The following is a 24,606-nucleotide window of genomic DNA, read 5'->3' on the forward strand; positions in this document are numbered from 1 at the left end:
TCGCCATGGACCAGGCTTACAACATATGCGTTCCTGCTGAACCGCTCCTCGGGATGTTCGCACCGTCTCCGGGAAGATTTGCAGCCATGAAAGGGTTAACCCGCCTCACAGCGTCGAGGCGTGGGTCGGACTTGATTGGGTCTCGGCGCTGAGCCAGCACATTTCTCCTTATTTGAGCGGATGATCAGGACATTCCCGGTCATTTCAGCGCACGACTTGACTTTCTTCCGGTTTCGATCGAGCTCGCAAGGTCAGAGAGACCCGTGTCCCGCGGAGTCTGGGGAGGGGTTCGAGCGGGAGGAGAGTTCCAGAGTTGGGTCGAGTCGGGTCCCCCGTGGAACCACGTTCCTCTCCAACTCCCCAGGCGGTCTCTCCCACCTCCCTCCACTTACTTCCCCAGGACTCGCTGAGAATGAGCTCCGGTAACATCCCGCCCAGCACCATCCTATTCGAGAAGGACGAGACCGGGACGACCTACCGGATCCCGGCTCTGATCTATCTGCCGGACACCGAGACGCTTCTCGCCTTCGCCGAGGAGCGGAGCAGCCCGAAGGACGAGGACGCAAAAATGTTGGTGTTTCGCAGGGGCCGTGTGTCCGGGAACAAGGTGGAGGTGAGTGCAGGCCGCCGAGGGGGCGACGGGTCCCCGCGGGGTCTGCCGGAGGGAACGGGCAATTCTCTCCCCCTCACCCGCCGTGGGTTACAGGGGCCCGTTACACAGGGGCGGAGAGTTCGAGCTGGTTCTGGGATGAAGCTGCCATAACTGGACGGTGGTGAAGCGTTTCTGGGCACCGTAATAAAATGTCAGCGCCAGGCGGGACCAGCACTTGGACATTGTTTGTCGGGGTTGGAGTTTACAACGAGGAGGGGGTTTAGTGCAGGGTCTGGTGTGATATAGAGAATTTAGGTTAAAAAGACTTAAGTTAAAATGTGATGATTAATCATAAACAGGGAAGCCAGAACGGACAGAGAGTTTACTAGCAGTCAAGGACAGAAGGAGCTACTGAATATGTTTTTTTAAACCTATCTTTTCATGGTCATAGTGAGAGACATGCAGGAGACAAAGGATTGATAAGAAGTGTGAGAAACAGAATTCAGTGAATGTAGAGTTCACAGCGTACGTAACGAACGTGATAATTAATAATGCAGTTATACTTAGAATGTTTTTGTAATACTAACCAATTAAAACAGTATTAATAAGAAGGGGTCCTTGGGTCGTAGCTTGCTTGGCCACGGCACACGAACCATGGGTGTAAAGGGTGGGGCCAGTACTGCGCGCACTGCACTCCACCTAAAAGCTCCTTTGCGCAGGCCCGAGGACAGGTCCACGTCCTCCCCCTCCACGTCCTCCCCCTCCACGTCCTCCCCCTCCACGTCCTCCCCCTCCACGTCCTCCCCCTCCACGTCCTCCCCCTCCACGTCCTCCCCCTCCACGTCCTCCCCCTCCACGTCCTCCCCCTCCACGTCCTCCCCCTCCACGTCCTCCCCCTCCACGTCCTCCCCCTCCACGTCCTCCCCCTCCACGTCCTCCCCCTCCACGTCCTCCCCCTCCACGTCCTCCCCCTCCACGTCCTCCCCCTCCACGTCCTCCCCCTCCACGTCCTCCCCCTCCACGTCCTCCCCCTCCACGTCCTCCCCCTCCACGTCCTCCCCCTCCACGTCCTCCCCCTCCACGTCCTCCCCCTCCACGTCCTCCCCCTCCACGTCCTCCCCCTCCACGTCCTCCCCCTCCACGTCCTCCCCCTCCACGTCCTCCCCCTCCACGTCCTCCCCCTCCACGTCCTCCCCCTCCACGTCCTCCCCCTCCACGTCCTCCCCCTCCACGTCCTCCCCCTCCACGTCCTCCCCCTCCACGTCCTCCCCCTCCACGTCCTCCCCCTCCACGTCCTCCCCCTCCACGTCCTCCCCCTCCACGTCCTCCCCCTCCACGTCCTCCCCCTCCACGTCCTCCCCCTCCACGTCCTCCCCCTCCACGTCCTCCCCCTCCACGTCCTCCCCCTCCACGTCCTCCCCCTCCACGTCCTCCCCCTCCACGTCCTCCCCCTCCACGTCCTCCCCCTCCACGTCCTCCCCCTCCACGTCCTCCCCCTCCACGTCCTCCCCCTCCACGTCCTCCCCCTCCACGTCCTCCCCCTCCACGTCCTCCCCCTCCACGTCCTCCCCCTCAAAAGATGCTCACAAACTCAAGCTAGCATGCTGGAACATCAGAACCATGCTAGATAAGACTGACAGCCATCGACCTGAACGTCGGTCTGCCCTCATTGCACATGAACTCCTCAGACTTGACATCGACATAGCCGCTCTCAGTGAAGTCCGCCTGGCAGATGTAGGCAGCTTCCAAGAACGCGGCGCGGGCTACACACTCTACTGGTCTGGCAAGCCTTCGGATGAACGACGCCTATCTGGTGTAGGCTTCATGGTCAAGAGCTTCATTGCCTCCAAACTCGAAAACCTTCCGACAGGCCTCTCGGACCGAATCATGTCCATGCGACTCCCACTTCAAAACAAGCGTCACATCACCCTCATCAGTGTCTATGCTCCAACCCTCCAGGCGGAACCAGCAGAAAAGAACAAGTTCTACACCAACCTGCGCAACCTCATCCAACGTACCCCTACAGCCGACAAGGTTGTCATCCTGGGCGACTTCAACGCTCGTGTCGGCAAAGACTCAGAAACCTGGCCAGGAATCCTGGGCAAGCATGGCGTCGGCAAGTGCAACGACAATGGGTGCCTCCTGTTGGAGCTCTGCGCAGAACAGCGGCTTGTCATTACAAACACCCTCTTTCAGCAGAGGGACAGCCTTAAGACCACCTGGATGCATCCCCGATCCAAACACTGGCACCTCCTGGACTACATCCTGGTGCGAGAAAGTGACAAACAAGATGTGCTCCACACCAGGGTCATGCCTAGCGCGGAATGCCACACTGACCACCGGCTGGTTCGCTGCAAGCTCAACCTTCACTTCAAGCCAAAGCCCAGGAACAATAAAGCCCCCAGAAAGAGGTTCAATGTTGGAAAACTGCAGTCAGACGAAGCGAGAGGAAACTTCCAGGCAAACCTCAAAGCAAAGCTCGACGTTGCAACCCGCCTCACGGACCCGTCCCCTGAAACCCTCTGGGATCAGTTGAAGACTACCATACTGCAATCCACTGAAGAGGTACTGGGCTTCTCCTCCAGGAAAAACAAGGACTGGTTTGACGAAAACAGCCAGGAAATCCAGGAGCTGCTGGCAAAGAAGCGAGCTGCCCACCATGCTCACCTTACAAAGCCGTCCTGTCCAGAGAAGAAACAAGCCTTCCGTCGCGCATGCAGCCATCTTCAGCGCAAACTCCGGGAGATCCAAAATGAGTGGTGGACTAGCCTCGCCAAACGAACACAGCTCAGCGCGGACATTGGCGACTTCAGGGGTTTCTACGAGGCTCTAAAGGCTGTGTACGGCCCCTCACCCCAAGTCCAAAGCCCGCTGCGCAGCTCAGACGGCAAAGTCCTCCTCAGCGACAAGATCTCCATCCTCAACCGATGGTCAGAACACTTCCAATCTCTTTTCAGTACCAACCGCTCAGTCCAAGATTCCGCCCTGCTCCAGCTCCCTCAACAGCCCCTAAGGCTAGAGCTGGATGAGGTTCCCACCCTGGATGAGACATATAAGGCAATCGAACAACTGAAAAGTGGCAAAGCAGCAGGTATGGATGGAATCCCCCCAGAAGTCTGGAAGGCTGGCGGCAAAACTCTGCATGCCAAACTGCATGAGTTTTTCAAGCTTTGTTGGGACCAAGGTAAACTGCCTCAGGATCTTCGTGATGCCACCATCATCACCCTGTACAAAAACAAAGGCGAGAAATCAGACTGCTCAAACTACAGGGGAATCACGTTGCTCTCCATTGCAGGCAAAATCTTCGCTAGGATTCTACTAAATAGAATAATACCTAGTGTCGCTGAGAATATTCTCCCAGAATCACAGTGCGGCTTTCGCGCTAACAGAGGAACCACTGACATGGTCTTTGCCCTCAGACAGCTCCAAGAAAAGTGTAGAGAACAAAACAAAGGACTCTACATCACCTTTGTTGACCTCACCAAAGCCTTCGACACCGTGAGCAGGAAAGGGCTTTGGCAAATACTAGAGCGCATCGGATGTCCCCCAAAGTTCCTCAACATGATTATCCAACTGCACGAAAACCAACAAGGTCGGGTCAGATACAGCAATGAGCTCTCTGAACCCTTCTCCATTAACAATGGCGTGAAGCAAGGCTGTGTTCTCGCACCAACCCTCTTTTCAATCTTCTTCAGCATGATGCTGAACCAAGCCATGAAAGACCCCAACAATGAAGACGCTGTTTACATCCGGTACCGCACGGATGGCAGTCTCTTCAATCTGAGGCGCCTGCAAGCTCACACCAAGACACAAGAGAAACTTGTCCGTGAACTACTCTTTGCAGATGATGCCGCTTTAGTTGCCCATTCAGAGCCAGCTCTTCAGCGCTTGACGTCCTGCTTTGCGGAAACTGCCAAATTGTTTGGCCTGGAAGTCAGCCTGAAGAAAACTGAGGTCCTCCATCAGCCAGCTCCCCACCATGACTACCAGCCCCCCCACATCTCCATCGGGCACACAAAACTCAAAACGGTCAACCAGTTTACCTATCTCGGCTGCACCATTTCATCAGATGCAAGGATCGACAATGAGATAGACAACAGACTCGCCAAGGCAAATAGCGCCTTTGGAAGACTACACAAAAGAGTCTGGAAAAACAACCAACTGAAAAACCTCACAAAGATAAGCGTATACAGAGCCGTTGTCATACCCACACTCCTGTTCGGCTCCGAATCATGGGTCCTCTACCGGCACCACCTACGGCTCCTAGAACGCTTCCACCAGCGCTGTCTCCGCTCCATCCTCAACATCCATTGGAGCGCTCACACCCCTAACGTCGAGGTACTCGAGATGGCAGAGGTCGACAGCATCGAGTCCACGCTGCTGAAGATCCAGCTGCGCTGGATGGGTCACGTCTCCAGAATGGAGGACCATCGCCTTCCCAAGATCGTATTATATGGCGAGCTCTCCACTGGCCACCGTGACAGAGGTGCACCAAAGAAAAGGTACAAGGACTGCCTAAAGAAATCTCTTGGTGCCTGCCACATTGACCACCGCCAGTGGGCTGATAACGCCTCAAACCGTGCATCTTGGCGCCTCACAGTTTGGCGGGCAGCAGCCTCCTTTGAAGAAGACCGCAGAGCCCACCTCACTGACAAAAGGCAAAGGAGGAAAAACCCAACACCCAACCCCAACCAACCAATTTTCCCTTGCAACCGCTGCAATCGTGTCTGCCTGTCCCGCATCGGACTGGTCAGCCACAAACGAGCCTGCAGTTGACGTGGACTTTTTACCCCCTCCATAAATCTTCGTCCGCGAAGCCAAGCCAAAGAAGAATAAGAAGGGGAAGGACAAATAATAAAGGTATAAAAATCAATGCACTGTATGTATCGGGGCTTAACTGGTGAGAAACCAGTTGAGTCCAACTCTGCAGACTTGTAAATAAAGCTTGTCGTGTCATCAGTTTTAAAGAGACTCATGTGTGAGAAGTTTTATTTCTGACAAATGGGGGCTCGTCCGGGATCTACACTCCGGCCGTGAGGGGAGGCGAGAAGAGGGACATCGGAGGCGGTGCACCCCGCTGAGTTCAGCGGCTCCTAGTCCCTTGCTCGTCGCTTCGGGCGGCTTGAGCGAGTGGTATCCGGACAGGGTGACACGACAAGACGGAGAGGAGAAGGGTGACGGTTCAATCCCCGGGAAGACACCGGTAAGTGACGACTTACGATTGTGGTGTGGGGATTGGGTAACAGGTGTAACGGGATACACCTGTTTGGATAAAAACCTAACGGAATAGATTAAGTATAGATCTTTTGTCGTTGTGTGAGGACCCTGTCGCGGGACTCTAGGATAGACCCCAGGGAAACCTCGGCGGTAACCGAAGGAGGGACAGCACCTCCGACGAAGTGCCGAGAAGAGAGGGGTCAACCCCAGGAAAACCTCAGCGGTAACCGAAGGAGGGACAGCACCTCCGACGAGGCGTCTGAGAGGAAGGGAGTAGGGTCCAGAGCGAGAGGGTCCTCAGCAACGATAAACAGATCTAGGTGGGAAAATGGGAGGATCAAAATCTAAGGGCTCATCTGAAAATTCAGGACAATTCCTGGGAGTACCCCTTGACAGCCCTTTGGGGAGAATGTTTGAAAATTGGGATAGTAATAGATATCGGGACAAAAACAAGAAAAAGATGGTCCAATATTGTCTCCTTTGGTCAAAACAACCTATTAAAGGTTCCTCGGTCTGGTGGCCGAAATTTGGATCTGATGAGGATTGGGTTAGACAAGCATTAAACATATATGTAAATTCGAGACCAAAGGTGAATCAAGAAGAGTCAGCATATGCATTTTGTTGGGTTCCCTGGCCAGGATCCTTAACAGAATGTTTTAAATTGAGAGTGGCAGGAGAAAAGAAATGGGAACCTCTGGACAACCTTCCCCCTCCTTATATTCCCCCGGTGCCTACTGCGCCCGAGGAAAGCTTATTACCGGAGGGGAAAGGTGATGAATCTGATTGCCTCGAAGGGGGCCGGGATAAAAAGGATGAATTAAGGGAGTCGGACCTTAAACTTCGACCGGTAAACCGACCCTGGACAAGATCCCAGACTGGTCCAGGACCATCAAAGTTTTCAATAAACCTAAATCCCCTGAGAGAAGTTCCTATGGGAGGACCGGGAGGGGGAACGGGATATGTGAATGTTCCCCTAACTAGTACAGAGGTGCGGGGATTTAAGAAAGAAATGAAAAAGTTATTGGAAGATCCTATAGGACTGGCTGAACAGCTTGACCAATTCTTGGGACCAAACACATATACGTGGGAAGAGATGCAGGCAATAATGGGAACATTATTTTCACCCCAGGAGAGCAGATGATTCGACGGGCTGCCCTCCTCATGTGGGAATATGAACAACCTGGGGACCCTAGACCCCATGAACAAAAATATCCCCTAAATGAACCCAGGTGGGACAAACGAACACCCGAGGGATTGGCAAGTATGAGACAATATAGAGAGTGGACAATTAAAGGGATACGGGAGGCTGTGCCAAAGGGTCACAATTTTACCAAGGCATTTGGGAACCACCAGGGGAAAGACGAGTCCCCTACTGATTTTTTTGAGAGGGTGAGAAAGAATGTCCAACAGTATGCTGGTGTGGACCCTAGTACACCAATGGGTGAACAGCTTATTCGAATTGAATTTGTTTCCAAATCATGGCAAGACATTAGAAAGAAACTAGAAAAGGAGGAGGACTGGAGTGAAAAACCCCTAAGTGAACTGTTAAAAAAGGCACAAAAAGTATATGTGCAGAGAGAAGAAGAAGATCAAAAGAAGGCGACAAAGGTTATGGTACAGACTATCCGACAGATGAATGCTGAATCCAGAGGGGAAAGAAAACAAAACCTTCCTCTAAACAATCCAAAATATCCAAGAGAGGGAAGACCCCGGAGATTCGTTAAGTGCTATTACTGCAATGAGGAAAGACACTTTAAGAGGGAATGCCCCCGATACAAGAGGGAATTGCGTGCCCTCGAACTTATGGAAGAAGATTAGGGGTGTCAGGGGTTCCAAATGTTAGGGACCAAATATAAGAGGGAACCCCTGGTAAAACTAAAAATTGGTCCCAAGGGAGAAGAGGTGGTGTTTATGGTGGACACAGGAGCGGAACGAAGTAGTGTAATAACTGTGCCAATCGGAACTGAGCCTATAAAAAGTAATTTGACAATTTCTGGGATAGAAGGAGCTCCCAGAATGGTATCAATAATTCCCCAAGTAACAGTGAAACTGGAAGAAAGAGAAGGGGTACAAGACCTCTTGTTATTACCTTCGGCTGGATTTAACCTCCTAGGAAGGGACTTACAGGCTCTCCTAGGTTTGGGTGCTCTCCCTGTGGACGGAGAAGTGCGAGTCCACCTCTGCGCTTTAAAGGAAGAGGATGAACGGCAGATTGACGAGAGAGTCTGGTATAAGGAGGGAAATCGAGGAGGTCTGGACATCCCACCTTTACATGTCACATTAATACCAGGTCATCAGCCGGTAAGGAAACGTCAGTATCCTATTTCTTTGGAAGGGAGAAAAGGGCTACAGCCGGTAATTGAGACTTTAATACGAGACGCATGTCACCTTATAACACCCCTATACTCCCAGTAAAAAAGTCAGATGGATCCTATCGCCTAGTTCAGGATCTAAGAAGTTTGAATGCTATTGTTCAGACCCGCCACCCAGTGGTGCCTAATCCCTATACTATTATGAGTCGGATTCCCCCAGACCATGAGTGGTTTAGTGTTATCGACTTGAAGGATGCCTTCTGGACTTGTCCGTTAGAAGAGGAAAGTAGAGATATGTTTGCGTTTGAATGGGAAAATCCATGGACAGGTAGACGGAGACAGTTTCGGTGGACTGTATTGCCCCAAGGGTTCACTGAATCTCCAAACCTGTTTGGACAAATGCTAGAACAAATCCTGATGGACTATCCACAATCTGATGATTCCCAACTAATGCAGTATGTGGATGATTTACTATTATCAGGACCCAAGGAACAAGAAATGAGGAGAGAGACCATTAGACTCTTGAATTATCTGGGGAAAAAGGGTCTACGAGTGTCCAGAAACAAGTTACAGTTTGTTGAGAAAACTGTGATATATCTGGGACACCAGATAAGTAAAGGACAGAAACGGATTACCCCTGAACGAATTGCGGGAATCACTAGAATGCCTTTACCCCGTAATAAGAAGGAAATAAGACAATTCCTGGGACTCTTAGGATACTGTAGTTTATGGATAGAGGACTACTCAGTTTTGGTGAAGTTTATGTATGATAAACTGACAAATGAAAATGACTATCCATTGAAATGGACCCAGGAGGAGGAGGAGGGATGGTTCGAGGACTTGAAATATCGCCTAACACGAGCCCCAGTGCTCACTCTGCCCTCTTTAAAACAGCCCTTCCAGCTATTTGTCACTCATAACCAAGGAACAGCTGTGGGAGTTTTAACACAAGAAAAAGGCGGTCAGCGACACCCAGTAGCTTTCCTTTCCAAAATGATGGACCCAGTGTCTCGCGGATGGCCGACGTGTATCCAGGGAGTAGCGGCTGCTGCTCTGTTGGTAGAGGAAGCACGTAAACTTACTTTTGGAGGAAAGATGACTGTGTACACCTCCCATTCTGTGAGTGTTTTATTAACACAAACTGCCCATCGATGGCTGACTGATTCTCGCATATTAAAGTATGAAACCATTTTAATGGTTGGAGAAGATTTACAGTTTGCAAAAATTAATAGCTGCAACCCAGCTCAATTTTTATACGGCAGTGAAACAGAGAAAGAGGTGGAGCATGACTGTGTCGAGTTGACAGATCTTCAGACCAAGACCCGAGAAGACCTTTGCGATACTCCGCTGGGAGAAGGATATGAATTCTACATTGATGGCTCCGCCAGATGTGTTGACGGAATGAGAAGAAATGGGTATGCTATAATAGAAGGAAATACTTGGAAAGTAGTAGAATCCACGAGACTACCCGGAAGCTGGTCAGCACAATCCTGTGAACTATATGCCTTGCAGAGAGCCCTCAAAATACTGGCAAAGAAAATTGGAACGATTTACACAGATTCCAAATACGCATACGGAGTAGTGCATACCTTTGGTAAGATCTGGAAGGAGCGTGGTCTAATTACATCAAGAGGAAAGGAATTGGCACACGAACAGATGATTACTCTGACTCTAGAAGCCTTAACATTACCCCAAGAAATAGCAGTGGTCTACATACCAAGCCATCAAAGGGGAGATAACCCGACAGCAATTGGAAACAGACTGGCTGATGAAGAAGCCAAAAGAGCAGCCATGCAACAAGAAGTCCGTTTGCTGACTTTAATCCCAATAAGGCAAGGCATAAAGACAGCTCCCATTTTCACTGCTAAAGAAGAAAAGAACATGGATCAGCTGGGCGCAAGCCAGTTACCTGATGGAACATGGAAAACACCAGATGGAAGAATTGTTCTAAATAAAGAAATAACTCGCAATATTTTAAAACACCTGCATCAACAGAGCCACTGGGGCACCCAAGCCTTATGTGACACAGTGCTTCGAGAATATGTGTGTAAGGGAATCTACACCTTGGCCCAACAAGAGGTGCAAAATTGTTACCTATGCACAAAAATTAATAAGAAGATAATGAGGACAGGGACCATGGGAGGTCAACCATTAGCCATACGCCCTTTTCAGATCGACTTCACAGAGTTACCTCAAGTTCAAAGATGGAAATATCTGTTGGTGATAATAGATCACTTTACCCGATGGGTAGAAGCCTTCCCAACAATAAATACTACAGCCTCTACAGTAGCTCGCCTCCTCCTAGAGCAGATAATCCCCAGATATGGTATAATGGATTCTATAGACTCAGACAGGGGTCCACATTTTTCTTCAAAAATCCAGCAATTGATTTGTGATGCATTACAGGTCTCTTGGAAATTACATACCCCTTGGCATCCACAAAGCTCAGGGAAGGTCGAGCGTATGAATGGAACACTAAAAATCCAATTGACAAAGTTAATGGTGGAAACTAAAATGCCTTGGATAAAGTGTCTGCCCCTAGCCTTATTGAGAATTCGTACTGCCCCACGAAAAGATGTAGGGCTGTCCCCTTATGAAATGATGTTTGGGCTTCCCTTCTGGAGTACAGTTGAGGGGTGTCCCACCTTGGGGGAAGGGGATATATTTGTTAGGAACTATTTACAGGCACTGTCACGCTCTCTTACAGATTTACGAAAGAGAGGACTATTGGCACAAACACCGCCTCTAGACTTTTCTTTACACAAAGTGGAACCAGGAGACTGGATTCTTATCAATACCTGGAAGACTGAAAAACTCCAGCCCCAGTGGGAAGGTCCATACCAAGTTCTCTTAACTACAGAAGCTGCAGCACGAACAAGAGAGAAGGGGTGGACACACGCATCCAGATTTAAGGGACCTGTAGAGGCGCCACAGGACCCTGATACGAACTCAGATTGGACTTGTATTCCTGGAGAAAAACCTCTTACCTTACGATTTCGCAAAAAGACTTAATTCACAATGTTATTGTTATGTTCTTTGATTTTTCTTAGTTTGCCTATGTCTTTATCAGGTGTGAAATGTAAGAAATGCAGAGATACAGTGGTCCTGTTTCAGGACCACATTTGGGGAAGAAAGGAAGGTAATTTCATTTCCCATACCTCAGTTCCTGAGAAATGTTGGGCAGAAAATACCACCCAACATCCATATACCCCTTGTGTGGAAAAAGAAGGAAATAATATGGGTCATTATATACAGATTCCTAATACCACTCCTTTCCCTCTTAACGGTTGGAAAGGTGACTCAAGCCCACCATGCCCTGATGGACTCTGGTTTTACATACACCAACGTACTGTTCCAATGAGAAGTTACACTCCACACTCGAAATTGCCTGTCCCTTTAAGACAGCCGGACTTAGTTCGAGTCCATCCAAATAACCATGTAAGTTTCGGTAATGTAATTGGGGGAGATAACCTTTTTGTAGATCTGGCAACTAAAATTGCAGGAACTTTTAATGTAACTAATTGTTGGGTCTGCGGGGGTCCACGGATGTCAGAACAATGGCCTTGGTGGGGAGAACCTCTCAATTCATTGACCATGATTTCCCGCATTTGGACAACTAACCGAACGAGATCAAGAGAAACCTGGTCTCTCTCTAATGTCCCCTCTGGTTTTTATTGTCTCTCACGAGCCGGCAAATACCCAGTAGGAGAAAGTCCCTGCAAGGCTGTATGGATTCGCATTTCGCCTGGTGTTTTCACTTGGTTTCCTAAACCTCAGACTTGGTTCTTATCCACTGTTTTTAAAACTAATTGCCTACCCCTGTCTAATAGCAGTATTCAGTTTTGGAATTGTACCACTTCCACCATCACAGGACCATACCAATCAAATCCTGTTCTTAAAAGAGTTTGGGAAAGGGGGTATGGAGTATCCCCAAATGGATTATTCTGGGTATGTGGTAATAAAGCTTATACTCGTCTTCCCTCACAGTGGAGTGGAACTTGTTTCCTAGGAATAATCCGCCCAGAATTTTTCCTTCTACCCCACGATCACGGTCATAAATTAGGCGTGAAGGTCTTTGATACATTACATCGTGAACCCCGCTCTACCACGGTACATTTGGGAGAATGGAGAGATGATTGGCCTCCAGAGCGCATAATTCAATATTATGGTCCCGCTACATGGGCTCAAGATGGATCTTGGGGTTATCGTACTCCTATATATATGTTAAATCGCATAAGTCGCTTACAAGCAGTGCTTGAAATTGTTACAAATCAAACAGCTATAGCCCTGCAATTACTTGCATCCCAGCAAGGTCAAATGCGCTCTGCTATATATCAGAACCGTCTAGCCCTAGACTATCTCCTAGCCACGGAAGGAGGTGTATGTGGCAAACTTAATTTGACTAACTGCTGCTTACAGATTGATGATAATGGAAAAGCCATTCGTAAAATCGCTGATAATATTCGTACATTGTCCCATGTACCGGTTCAAACCTGGCATCCTTTCCCACAATTTAATTGGATGGACAAATGGTTTGGAGGAACCTGGTGGCGTACCTTCTTGTGGGTCATCGGAGGTATTTTATTCCTCCTACTTATTTTGCCCTGTATTATTCCCTGTCTACGCAGCCTGGTGATTTCCATGGTCGAACAAGCTATACAACCAGGGGGGATGGGAGACCCTGTAAGACTTTTATTTCAGCGTGAGATTAATGTATCATAAAACATTTCTCTTCCCTAGCTTAGAATCCCCATTCATATCTATACATATATTCAACACATTTTAAAGAGAGAAAGGGGTGGATTGTGATATAGAGAATTTAGGTTAAAAAGACTTAAGTTAAAATGTGATGATTAATCATAAACAGGGAAGCCAGAACGGACAGAGAGTTTACTAGCAGTCAAGGACAGAAGGAGCTACTGAATATGTTTTTTTAAACCTATCTTTTAATGGTCATAGTGAGAGACATGCAGGAGACAAAGGATTGATAAGAAGTGTGAGAAACAGAATTCAGTGAATGTAGAGTTCACAGCGTACGTAACGAACGTGATAATTAATAATGCAGTTATACTTAGAATGTTTTTGTAATACTAACCAATTAAAACAGTATTAATAAGAAGGGGAAGGACAAATAATAAAGGTATAAAAATCAATGCACTGTATGTATCGGGGCTTAACTGGTGAGAAACCAGTTGAGTCCAACTCTGCAGACTTGTAAATAAAGCTTGTCGTGTCATCAGTTTTAAAGAGACTCATGTGTGAGAAGTTTTATTTCTGACATCTGGGACCTTCTGGACACTTTCTGTCCCTCGACTTCATGAAAAACGAGTTCGCCGCCCGCCGCAGAAGATGCCAAAAGTTCGGTGTCTGGGTTCACCCGGTCTCGTTCAATTCCCTGGGACCCGAGTTCATTCCGTGTTCACTAGGAAATGTTTGACATTTTGTGTACAGTTCCTGGAATTTTGAGTGTGAGACAAAAAGAAACCTCCATCGGCTTGAAATTCTGCCAATTGGAATCGACGTCCAGGAAATTGGGAATGGTGGTGCGGGAAAAGGACGCGCATTTGGGGGGGGGGGTCCCAGGTGAGGCAGCATCCGTGGATGGAAACGGGTGGTCTGGACAAGTCCTGACTGAACGTTACCCTGGAAGGTTGACCGTTCCTCTGCCCCCACGGGCGTTCCCCAACCGCTGAGATCCCCCAGTAGCTCAGGTTGGCTCCGTCATGTACTCGATGACTTCGCCTGCAAACTGTTCCTGGGCAGGACGGTGGTTCCCATCACGTCACTGGAGAGGTTAGGAGGGGCGACCTCGCTGAAAGCGGGGGTCGGGGATCTGGCAAGCGAAGAGACTGATGTTTCTACCAAGTGCGGAATGGTGGGCACTGGACAGATCCTGGGGTTGGGGGCGGTTGTCAGAAGCGCTGGAGCAGTTCAACGGGTCAGGCAGCATCCGGAAGGAAAGAGTAGAGTGGAGTCTGAGTGTTGGCGGAAAATCAAGGCGGGCACGTCAATCAGGAGGTGGGCGGGGCAAGGAGCGAAGAGCCGCCCTCTGATCGGCGCCGGGGGGGGGGGGAGCCGCCCTCCGATCGGCGGGGGGGTACATTCTTATACTTAAAATTCATTAATTACATTAGTCAATTTCTTTGGCTTGGCTTCGCGGACGAAGATTTATGGAGGGGTAAGTCAACATTTGCTGCAGGCTGGATGGTGACTGACAAGTCCGATGCGGGACAGGCAGCCACGGTTGCAAGGGAAAATTGATTGGTTTCGGGTTTTTGTTCCTTTGCCTTTTGTCAGTGAGGTGGGCTCTGCGGTCTTCTTCAAAGGAGGTTGCTGCCCGCCGAACTGTGAGGTGCCAAGATGCACGGTTGGAGGCGAGATCAGCCCACTGGCGGTGGTCAGTGTGGCAGGCACCAAGAGATTTCTTTAAGCAGTCCTTGTACCTCTTCTTTGGTGCACCTCTGTCTCGGTGGCCAGTGGAGAGCTCGCCATAGAACATGATCTTGGGAAGGCGATGGTCCTCCATTCTGGAGACGTGACCCACCCAGCGCAGTTGGGTCTTCAGCAGCATAGATTCGATGCTTGCGGACTCTGCCAGCTCGAGTACTTCGATGTTGGTGATGAAGTCATTCCAATGAATGTTGAGGATGGAGCGGAGACAGCGCTGATGGAAGCGTTTTAGGAGCCGTAGGTGATGCCGGTAGAGGACCCAAAATTCGGAGCCGAACAGGAGCGTCAGTATGACAACGGCTCTGTACATTGGTCAATATACAATGTAGTAATAACAAGAAAGCAATAATAGCACCTACCCCAGAAATAAAAAGGAAATAGATGAATTAAAAGTGAATACTATTCCACACTCACTCTCACACTGTTACCAACCCAAAGGACCCCAAACATATACATATATATTCTTGCTCTTGTCCGGGGAGGTTCTCAAGACTGAGGCTTTCAAATAAATATTTAAAAATTAATGATGAATACCCATCTTTTGCATATATAGGCATATATTTTCCAAAATACATGACATTTATTCTTCAACCTATGTTAACTTCTCAGATGGTATACAACTATGAATTTCAGCATTCCATCTTTCTATTCTCAAATCAATATCTGATTTCCATTTATTGCAATGCATTTTCTAGATATTGCTGAAGTGATTTTCACAAATTCCAATTGATACGTAGTTAACTTCAACTTGGGTCTAATTCCTATAACATTGCCTGACAAAAACAATATTGGATCTTGAGGGAATTTTACTCCTGTAATTTGTTCTAAACAATTTGTAATACCTATCCAACATGGATGTTCCCAGGTGGTGGGCAAAAATGTTCCAATCTCTTGACCACATCTGATAATGTTGGTTTCAATTTATTTAATTTTTGTGGTGTGAGATATAATTGATATAAAAAGTTATAATGAACCAGTCTATATCTCACATTTATCACATTTGTCATACTATCTTTACCTTGTTCTTTCCAATTTTGTTCATCTATTTGTCATTGTAAATCTTCTTCCCATCTTAATCTAGATTTATGAATACCTTCTTTCACTGATTCTATAATAAACCATACATTATAGGTTAAAATTTTTAAATATATCTCCTGTCAATCTCATTAGATCCCATTATCATTATATTTGGTCCTAATTAAAGTTTTTAATTTGATTATATGCAAATCTAGTAATCTCCAAAATACCAAATCTATATTTTTTGTTCAAATGTCATAAAAAGTCCTTCAAAACATAGTTCAAAACTTTTAAACCCATTCTGAGACCACATCTATAAATAAAAGTTATGCATCGTAAAAGGTATCAATCTATTCTGAAAGATGAGAGTTTTAATAAATAAAAATGTTTCTTTTCTGAAATCTTTATTAATTTTATCCTGAAAAATTAACAAAATTTTTCATAATTAAAGCATCCTTCCTTCCTGTTATTGATTTAGAATTCCATTTATAGATATGTTTTTCTTGTCTTTTTTCTCCTATCTTATCAATCCATGCAAGTTTCTTTTCTGTTCAAATAATATTTTCAAAAACAACATTTGTGCAGCTTTATAATATTTCTTAAAACTTGGAAGTTGTAATCCTCCTAATTCAAATTTCTATGTCAATTTTTCCAGTTATACCCTAGCAATTTTACTTTTCCACAAAAAATTCTTGCTTATTTATTTCCCCAAAAAATTTTTTGAAGAATATTTATTAGAATTGACAAATAAATATTGAATCCTGGGAAATATATTCATTTAAATACAATTAACTCTCCCAATCAAAGTTATTGGTAAATTTATCCAATTTCTTAATTTTTTTTAAGTAATGGAACATAATTTAATTGATATTAATTATTCAAATTATTATCTGTTCGTATTCCTAAATATTTAATTCCACTATCTTGCCATCTAATCTCTTACAATAGTTAGTCAGCAGGCCAGCCAGCATCCACAAGTAAATGGCAGTCTGGGGTCTGAGCCTTCATGAAAGAATGCTGAAAAATCAGGCAGACACATCAATCAAGAGGTGGGCGGGGGCAAGGAGCAATGCTGACAGATGATAGGTGGAGAGGATAGATGGCTGAGAAGAGTTGCTCTCTGATTGGTGAAGGGAAGATGGGGATTAATGGAAGTTGGCGAAGTCGATATTGATTTTGTCAGGTTAGAGAATATCGAGATACCAGCAGCGAATCTATGCAAAATAACGCCTAAGGTATGGGTGGACAATGCATTAAAATCAGCGGCGACAAGGAGGTCTTATGAGACATGGCCTTGGTGGCTGCCATGTTGTATTAGGCTCTGATATAGGAGTAAGGAGGATGAGTTTACCAATCTTGTGTGTCCGGGATGGAGGCAGGGGGATGGTGGGGGTTGGGGGGGCGGGTGCATTTAGGGTCAGAACACTTCATAAAGACCAAGTGCAGAGGGGAGGCATCAGTATTGTGTGGATGGTTGGACAGGGGTCATCTTGCTGCAGCTCGGCTGCGAATTTCTCCCGTTATCCTGAGATGTGCCTGTCTTTGTGTTGCAGTGGGAAGAACTGAAAAAGATCGAGGAATCACTTCTCACGGACCACAGATCCATGAACCCATGTCCCGTATATGATAGCTCCACCAAAAAGCTCTTCCTCTTCTTCATCGCCATCGAGCGCAACATCACAGAGGAATATCAGCTCAAGAAATGTGACAACAGGACTCACCTCTACTACTTGAGCACCTGCGACAAGGCCAGCAGGTGGTTTGGCCCCATCAAACTGACAGATTCCATCAAGTCCCTGAAGGATTCCGCCACTTTCGCCTTGGGCCCAGGGCATGGGATCCAACTGCAGAGTGGCCGCCTCCTGCTGCCGGCTTATGCTTATCGCATCGATGCCAGGAAAAGCTCTAGGTGGTGGTGCTGCAGGAATTGTTGCTTTGGGTGTGTTTGTCAAACCAGCCCACACTCATTCGCCATCTACAGTGATGACCACGGTGAGAATTGGAGCAGCGGAAAGTTGATGGACAACCTGTCGGGGGAATGCCAATTTGTGTCCTTGGACAAAGGGCAGAGTGAGGGCCCTTTGTACTGTAATGCCAGGACATTGGAAAGTTACCGGTTTCAGGCGCTGAGCTGGGACCGTGGCACCAGCTTCCAGGAGGAACGTCCCATCCCCTGCCTAGTTGAAACGTCCAATGGTTGCCACGGCAGTGTGGTTGGTTTCCCGGCTTCTGTGCTGGGCCGCACTGAGAAATCTGGGGCAAGCGATGGCTCCATTTCGCCTGATGATTCCATCGATGCCACCTACGTCTTCTTCTGCCACCCAACGGACCATAAGAATCGCCGCGATCTGGGCATCTACCTCAGCACCGCCCCACAGAACCCGAAATCCTGGTCGAAGCCTTGGGTGATCCACCATGGCCCCAGCGGTTACTCAGACCTGGCTTACATCCAGCAGCCTGAAAGCCCCAGCTTAGCCTGCCTCTACGAATGCGGTTCCCAAGATTACCGTGAAACCATCACCTTTACCTTATTCACGACGCAGAAGCTGAAAGACAACATCCCGCCGGCACAAGCCTGGTGATGCTTGACCTAACGTGTCTCTGTCAATGTCTGTCTCTGGACCACTAGTGATTCAATTCGATGTATCATCTGAAAAATAAACACTTGGTAGCAAATGTGATCACGTGATGAGGTGCCTCAGCTCCCCCAAATGCCATCCATTGGCCACTAAACTGATTAGTTTTAGATTTACTTTAAAAAAAATTATTGAAGTTTTCACATGCATAATTATATGTAATTGTCTTGTTCAAAATACTAATGATTAATACATAGTGATTTAACCCACCCTCTATAGAATTCAGCCCCAAAGAAAGGATAAGAAAGAAGAAAACACCTGGACATTATTGAATAAAAATAAAGATTAATAAAACTATTCAGAAACATATATTAATTTTAAGGAGGTGGAAGACCTAGGCTGGGTGATTACAACCTAATTGCAATTTGAAGATATTTTTCTTCAAAGATTTTCAATCTTTTGAAAATTTTCAAATTTATTCTGTAAATTATGTAATCTTTTCAGGTGGCATTCAACTATGTATTTCAACACGCCACCTATCCATCCAAAAAGGTCTTAACTTTGGACATATCCAGTTCGAATGTAAAAAAGAACCCATATCCTGATTACATCTAAAACCTTTATCTGAACAATTTGGATTTAATCCATTTAATTTCTAAGGAGTAAAATAGAATTGATGTAAAAAAATAATACTGTACCATCCTATAACGAAGATTTATTGTATTGGTCAAGCTGCCTCGACCAAGTTCTAGCCAAGTTTTCTCCTGAATATTTATATTTAAATCTGTCTCCCATCTTTGTCTTGACTCACGAATTTCTATTTTACGCATTCATTTTTGTAAAGTTTTATACATAATTGAGATAAACTTTTTAATAGTCGTTACTGTAATTAAATTTTCCAAATAAACTTTGTTCAGGTAATTCCAAACCTGATCATATCTTTTCCCTTAATTGATAATAAGAAAATATTGTATTATTTTGTATTCCATATCTGTTTTTCAATTGTTCAAATGTCATTAAAGTTGTACCCTGTAAACAAACTTTTATTCTCTTAATTCCTTTATGAAACCAAATATTAAAACATTGATTACATGTCGTAAAAGGATTGTTTACTTTGAGTTAATATCATTATTGATATGTTTTACTCCATATTTTTAAAACTGTTTTAACAAAGGAGTATCTCTACATCCACAACAATTTATCATTCTATTTCTATGTAACATTTTCTGGAATTTCTTCTCTTATCTAAATCCATGCTGGTTTCTCTCCCTCTTCAAAGAAGGCAGAGAGGAATCTCAGTTGTGCTGCCCTATAATAATAATTTAAAAAATTTGGTAGTTGCAACCCTTCTAATTTAAATTTCCAAGTTAATTTTTCTAAGGTAACTCTTGTCATTTTCCCTTTACAAATACATTTCCTTACACACTTATTTGATTCTTGAAAAAAGTTTTGATGATATAGATCTAGATAATGATTGAAATACATATCGCCCTCTGGGAAATATATTAATTTTTTATATAATTGACCCTACCTATTACAGGTAAATCAAAGAAAGAAAGCATGAAGTGCAGAAAATAAAACATTTCCACAATTAAAATTCCTTGGACCATCTTGATGGCCTTTTGAGGGATGGTGGACAACATTTATCCAATGATTATGCATCCCAGCCATCATGCTGTTGGTTGTTGTGCTTTTGTATGATCCACTCAAGCCTTAAGTCTAACTACAGTGAAACCTCATTAGAATGCAATTTGTTAATCTGCAAAAATCGCTTATGGCATGGGTGTCTGTGGACCCCAATCATTGATTTTAGGATGTCAGGCTAACAGTGGCTAACAGCCACAAACTCAAAAATAGACTCATTTACAAGATGTGTATGTTAATATGTGGAGTTTAAAGGTTATAAGGTTTGAGTGACAGTTTTCCTGCTTCCTGAATCATGACTCAGCTGTAACGTGATATGAAATCTTGGAACCCAACTACTGCGTTCTAACGAGATTTTACTGTAGTTTAAGTAAATGACAGCAATGAGCTCTCTGAACCCTTCTCCATTAACAAAGGCGTGAAGCAAGGCTGTGTTCTGGCACCAACCCTCTTTTCAATCTTCTTCAGCATGATGCTGAACCAAGCCATGAAAGACTCCAACAATGAAGACGCTGTTTACATCCGGTACCGCACGGATGGCAGTCTCTTCAATCTGAGGCGCCTGCAAGCTCACACCAAGACACAAGAGAAAATTGTCCGTGAACTACTCTTTGCAGACGATGCCGCTTTAGTTGCCCATTCAGAGCCAGCTCTTCAGCGCTTGACGTCCTGCTTTGCGGAAACTGCCAAAATGTTTGGCCTGGAAGTCAGCATGAAGAAAACTGAGGTCCTCCATCAGCCAGCTCCCCACCATGATTACCAGCCCCCCCACATCTCCATCGGGCACACAAAACTCAAAACGGTCAACCAGTTTACCTATCTCGGCTGCACCATTTCATCAGATGCAAGGATCGACAATGAGATAGACAACAGACTCGCCAAGGCAAATAGCGCCTTTGGAAGACTACACAAAAGAGTCTGGAAAAACAACCAACTGAAAAACCTCACAAAGATAAGCGTATACAGAGCCGTTGTCATACCCACACTCCTGTTCGGCTCCGAATCATGGGTCCTCTACCGGCACCACCTACGGCTCCTAGAACGCTTCCACCAGCGTTGTCTCCGCTCCATCCTCAACATCCATTGGAGCGCTTACATCCCTAACGTCGAAGTACTCGAGATGGCAGAGGTCGACAGCATCGAGTCCACGCTGCTGAAGATCCAGCTGCGCTGGATGGGTCACGTCTCCAGAATGGAGGACCATCGCCTTCCCAAGATCGTGTTATATGGCGAGCTCTCCACTGGCCACCGTGACAGAGGTGCACCAAAGAAAAGGTACAAGGACTGCCTAAAGAAATCTCTTGGTGCCTGCCACATTGACCACCGCCAGTGGGCTGATATCGCCTCAAACCGTGCATCTTGGCGCCTCACAGTTTGGCGGGCAGCAACCTCCTTTGAAGAAGACCGCAGAGCCTACCTCACTGACAAAAGGCAAAGGAGGAAAAACCCAACACCCAACCCCAACCAACCAATTTTCCCCTGCAACCGCTGCAATCGTGTCTGCCTGTCCCGCATCGGACTTGTCAGCCACAAACGAGCCTGCAGCTGACGTGGACTTTTTACCCCCTCCATAAATCTTCGTCCGCGAAGCCAAGCCAAAGAAAGAAGTAGTAATGAATAATAGTTTATCGTATAGATTTGCTTTATTTGCTTCTTTCCTTTCTATAAATTTAAACAGCAAAAAAGGTTGAAAAATAATGAATTTTTAAATGAGGAAAATGCTAGCCTGATGATGACATTGTTTTTATCTAGTAGAGCACCTGTAAGATGTGAGAACCAAGGCCGTGCTGTTCTCAAAACTCAAGCTGGACGTTTTGCTGAAATCTGCCACAGGCCACACGAATAGTCGAGAACCGGAAGGTAAATGACCAAATAAGTTATCATGAAATGATAAAAGGTGGGAGGGTAAAGGATTATGGGAAGGGGGCTTCTGCTGTAGTAAGTAGACCAAGAAAGAGTTGATGGTTTAGTAGATTAAACAGTCCGCAGCTGCAGTATGACTGGGATGTGAGAATTACGTAAGAGATATGATGAATCTAAAAGTTGCTGGGTTGTGAATCACAGAAATTGCAGAAAAAAAATAGCAAGAATATTAGATTGTCAATAGAAAAAAACATGTAAAAACTGCATTTAGGCATCCATATAAGCTCTACAAGGTTGCTGTGTACTTTGAGTGAGGCTCAGTGCATGGAACGAGTGACACTGTCTACTCCTTCTTTGTATCCCTTATACTTGTTAGTTTTAATTAATTTACTGTTGATTAGTGTGCATCGAGTCCACGCTGCTGAAGATCCAGCTGCGCTGGATGGGTCACGTCTCCAGAATGGAGGACCATCGCCTTCCCAAGATCGTGTTATATGGCGAGCTCTCCACTGGCCACCGTGACAGAGGTGCACCAAAGAAAAGGTACAAGGACTGCCTAAAGAAATCTCTTGGTGCCTGCCACATTGACCACTGCCAGTGGGCTGATAACGCCTCAAACCGTGCATCTTGGCGCCTCACAGTTTGGCGGGCAGCAACCTCCTTTGAAGAAGACCGCAGAGCCTACCTCACTGACAAAAGGCAAAGGAGGAAAAACCCAACACCCAACCCCAACCAACCAATTTTCCCCTGCAACTGCTGCAATCGTGTCTACCTGTCCCGCATCGGACTTGTCAGCCACAAACGAGTCTGCAGCTGACGTGGACTTTTTACCCCCTCCATAAATCTTCGTCCGCGAAGCCAAGCCAAAGTGTGCTGTATGGGGTGGATGGGCATTCTGTGCTTAGTCCTTACATTTCCAATCGAGAGTTGAGAATATTTAGCAGCAATTTATTTCCATGTGATATGTAGTTATTTGTAGTTATTATTCCAGGTAATCTGTGAGTGTGTGACCTTTTGTGAGTTCCCCTGTCAGTAAATAAAGACCACTGTTTGTTGAAAACGTGTCCAGTTTTTATTCTCTTTGGACCCCCATCAAACCTACTCTGAACCCAACAGTTGCATCACTGTCTGGTACCATGGTGCCAATGCTCAGGACAAGAATATATGCCAGAGGGTTGTTATCTTGGCCTGCAACATCATGTGCACCAGACTTCACTCCATCAAGGACATCTACAAGAGGCAGTATCTTAAGAAAGCAGACTCTATCCTTAAGGACCCTCACCACCCAGGCCCTGGCCTCTTCACTCTGCTACCCTCAGGGGAAAAAAGTACAGGAGCCTGAAGACAAGCACTCTGCTTAAGAGCAGAGAGAGCAAGACTCAACACATTAGGCTTTTTCCAATGCAGATCCCGACCACAGGATCTTCAAGGACCAATCGTGCGTCAGTTTCACCTGTGGGCTTCTTCTGAATGAACGGTGAACCCCAGATACGGCCTTCCTTTTACTTTTTTGTGCACTAATTTTATTTTGTATGGTGGTTTGTGTAAATGTTTGAACTGTGATGTAACTGGAAAATAATGAATTTCGTGATTCGTTCATGATTCTCACACTCTGGAACTGCTCCCATTCACTGTTTCCCCTTCAGCCCCATCCCCTAATGGAATAAGCTTCTGCTCTCTCCTTCCTGGTCCTGAGCGATTAGTTTTCATTGTTAACTTTGCCACATCTGCAGTTTGTTTTTAAAAACTCTTTCGGATGAAAGTTAATCTGCAGCTCCACGAACAAAGCGCGGCGACTGTTCGGACCGCACAAAACCGCGCATCATTTGAAACAAGCCCAATTGCCCTGGAGCTGGGAGTGATGGGGTCAAACCAGGCTTACCTTAATCCTGCCACTTCTACAGAGACAGCAGCGACTGTCGCCAACGGCAGCGGCAGCGATGATGCGAAGAGCTGCCACGATGACCTGAGTCAAAGGCAATGAGCACAAAGGAGGGATTTAACCCCGAGTCGGGTGGTATTGAGCCGCCCCCTCCGGCTACACACTGGCCCCGTGGCCGATCCTGCCGAACGCTCTGGCCCGAGCAAGGTGCCTCCAACCCACTCCTCGCCGGAGTCTCGGCTGTGACCTGCACCTCCCGCCAAAGACGCGGGATATTCATCGGAGACGGACACAAGAAATGGCCCAGACCGGGATCCCGAGGAACTCCCCGGGTCGAGCAGCCGCTGTGGAGGGCGAGGGATGTCAACGTTTCGGCAGGACCCCCTGTAACAGGGATCTTCCACCCTTCTTAAATATTGCTCAGCGTCAGAGACATTTCAAAAACGTTCAATATTTTGAAATGCATGAAACGCGTCTCATTTTTGCATAATTGCCAACATGTCTCATCTTTTTCTGCTTCATGGCTCATCCTGGTTTTGACTGTTGTGGTCGGTGGATCTGACCGGCCGGTGCGGCTGCACGAAGGATTTCGCAGCCTCTGGACCTTGCACTTGTGCACATGGTGATGAACTCTCATCTCACCCCAGAAAACAGAGCAGTTGGGCAAACAGTTGCTGCCACTGGGTCTGAGGCCTTGCAATTTCTTCCTTGAATCCGTGGCTGGTCGGTCCAGGGAAGTTTCTCCAGCGCATCCATGGGTTGCATTTGCCTTCTGAACGGCCACTGTTCCACCGTAGCCTCCTCCGCGGGTCCATTTCCCATTGCAACCTATGGTCGAGGGTCGCACAGATTGGTTGGACGGTTCAAGCAGTCACAAGCCCCCTTCGATACAGCATTTACGTCTTTAATAGCCAAGACCACGGAAAAGGTGACCCCTCTATTTTACCCGCCCTCTCAAGGCACCCGACCTGCCGACCGCAAACTCTCGCCCAGGGTTCAGCCGCCCACGCATCCGAGCACCTGCCACATCGGAACTTCAAAACGACGCAGTTA

The 24,606-nt window shown here is 46.7% G+C and overlaps 1 protein-coding gene across 1 annotated transcript; it reads left to right on the top strand.

Moving 5' to 3' along the window:
- Positions 1 to 3: 3 nt before the first annotated feature.
- LOC138742247 (sialidase-4-like) lies at positions 4 to 19,039 on the top strand. Its single transcript, XM_069896366.1, has 2 exons — positions 4 to 613; positions 17,142 to 19,039. The coding sequence occupies exons 1-2, from the start codon at positions 413 to 415 to the stop codon at positions 18,168 to 18,170; spliced, it is 1,230 nt and encodes a 409-aa protein (XP_069752467.1). The 5' UTR covers positions 4 to 412; the 3' UTR covers positions 18,171 to 19,039.
- Positions 19,040 to 24,606: the final 5,567 nt, after the last annotated feature.

Source organism: Narcine bancroftii, chromosome 9, assembly GCF_036971445.1.
Source record: "Narcine bancroftii isolate sNarBan1 chromosome 9, sNarBan1.hap1, whole genome shotgun sequence".
NCBI classification, from domain to species: Eukaryota; Metazoa; Chordata; class Chondrichthyes; order Torpediniformes; family Narcinidae; genus Narcine; species Narcine bancroftii.

Excerpts from the sequence above, each read along its gene's own strand:
- LOC138742247 (XM_069896366.1), top strand. The coding sequence starts at position 413 with ATGAGCTCCGGTAACATCCCGCCCAGCACCATCCTATTCGAGAAGGAC. Across the intron at positions 614-17,141 it reads TGTCCGGGAACAAGGTGGAG|TGGGAAGAACTGAAAAAGAT; the intron begins GTGAGTGCAGGC and ends TTTGTGTTGCAG.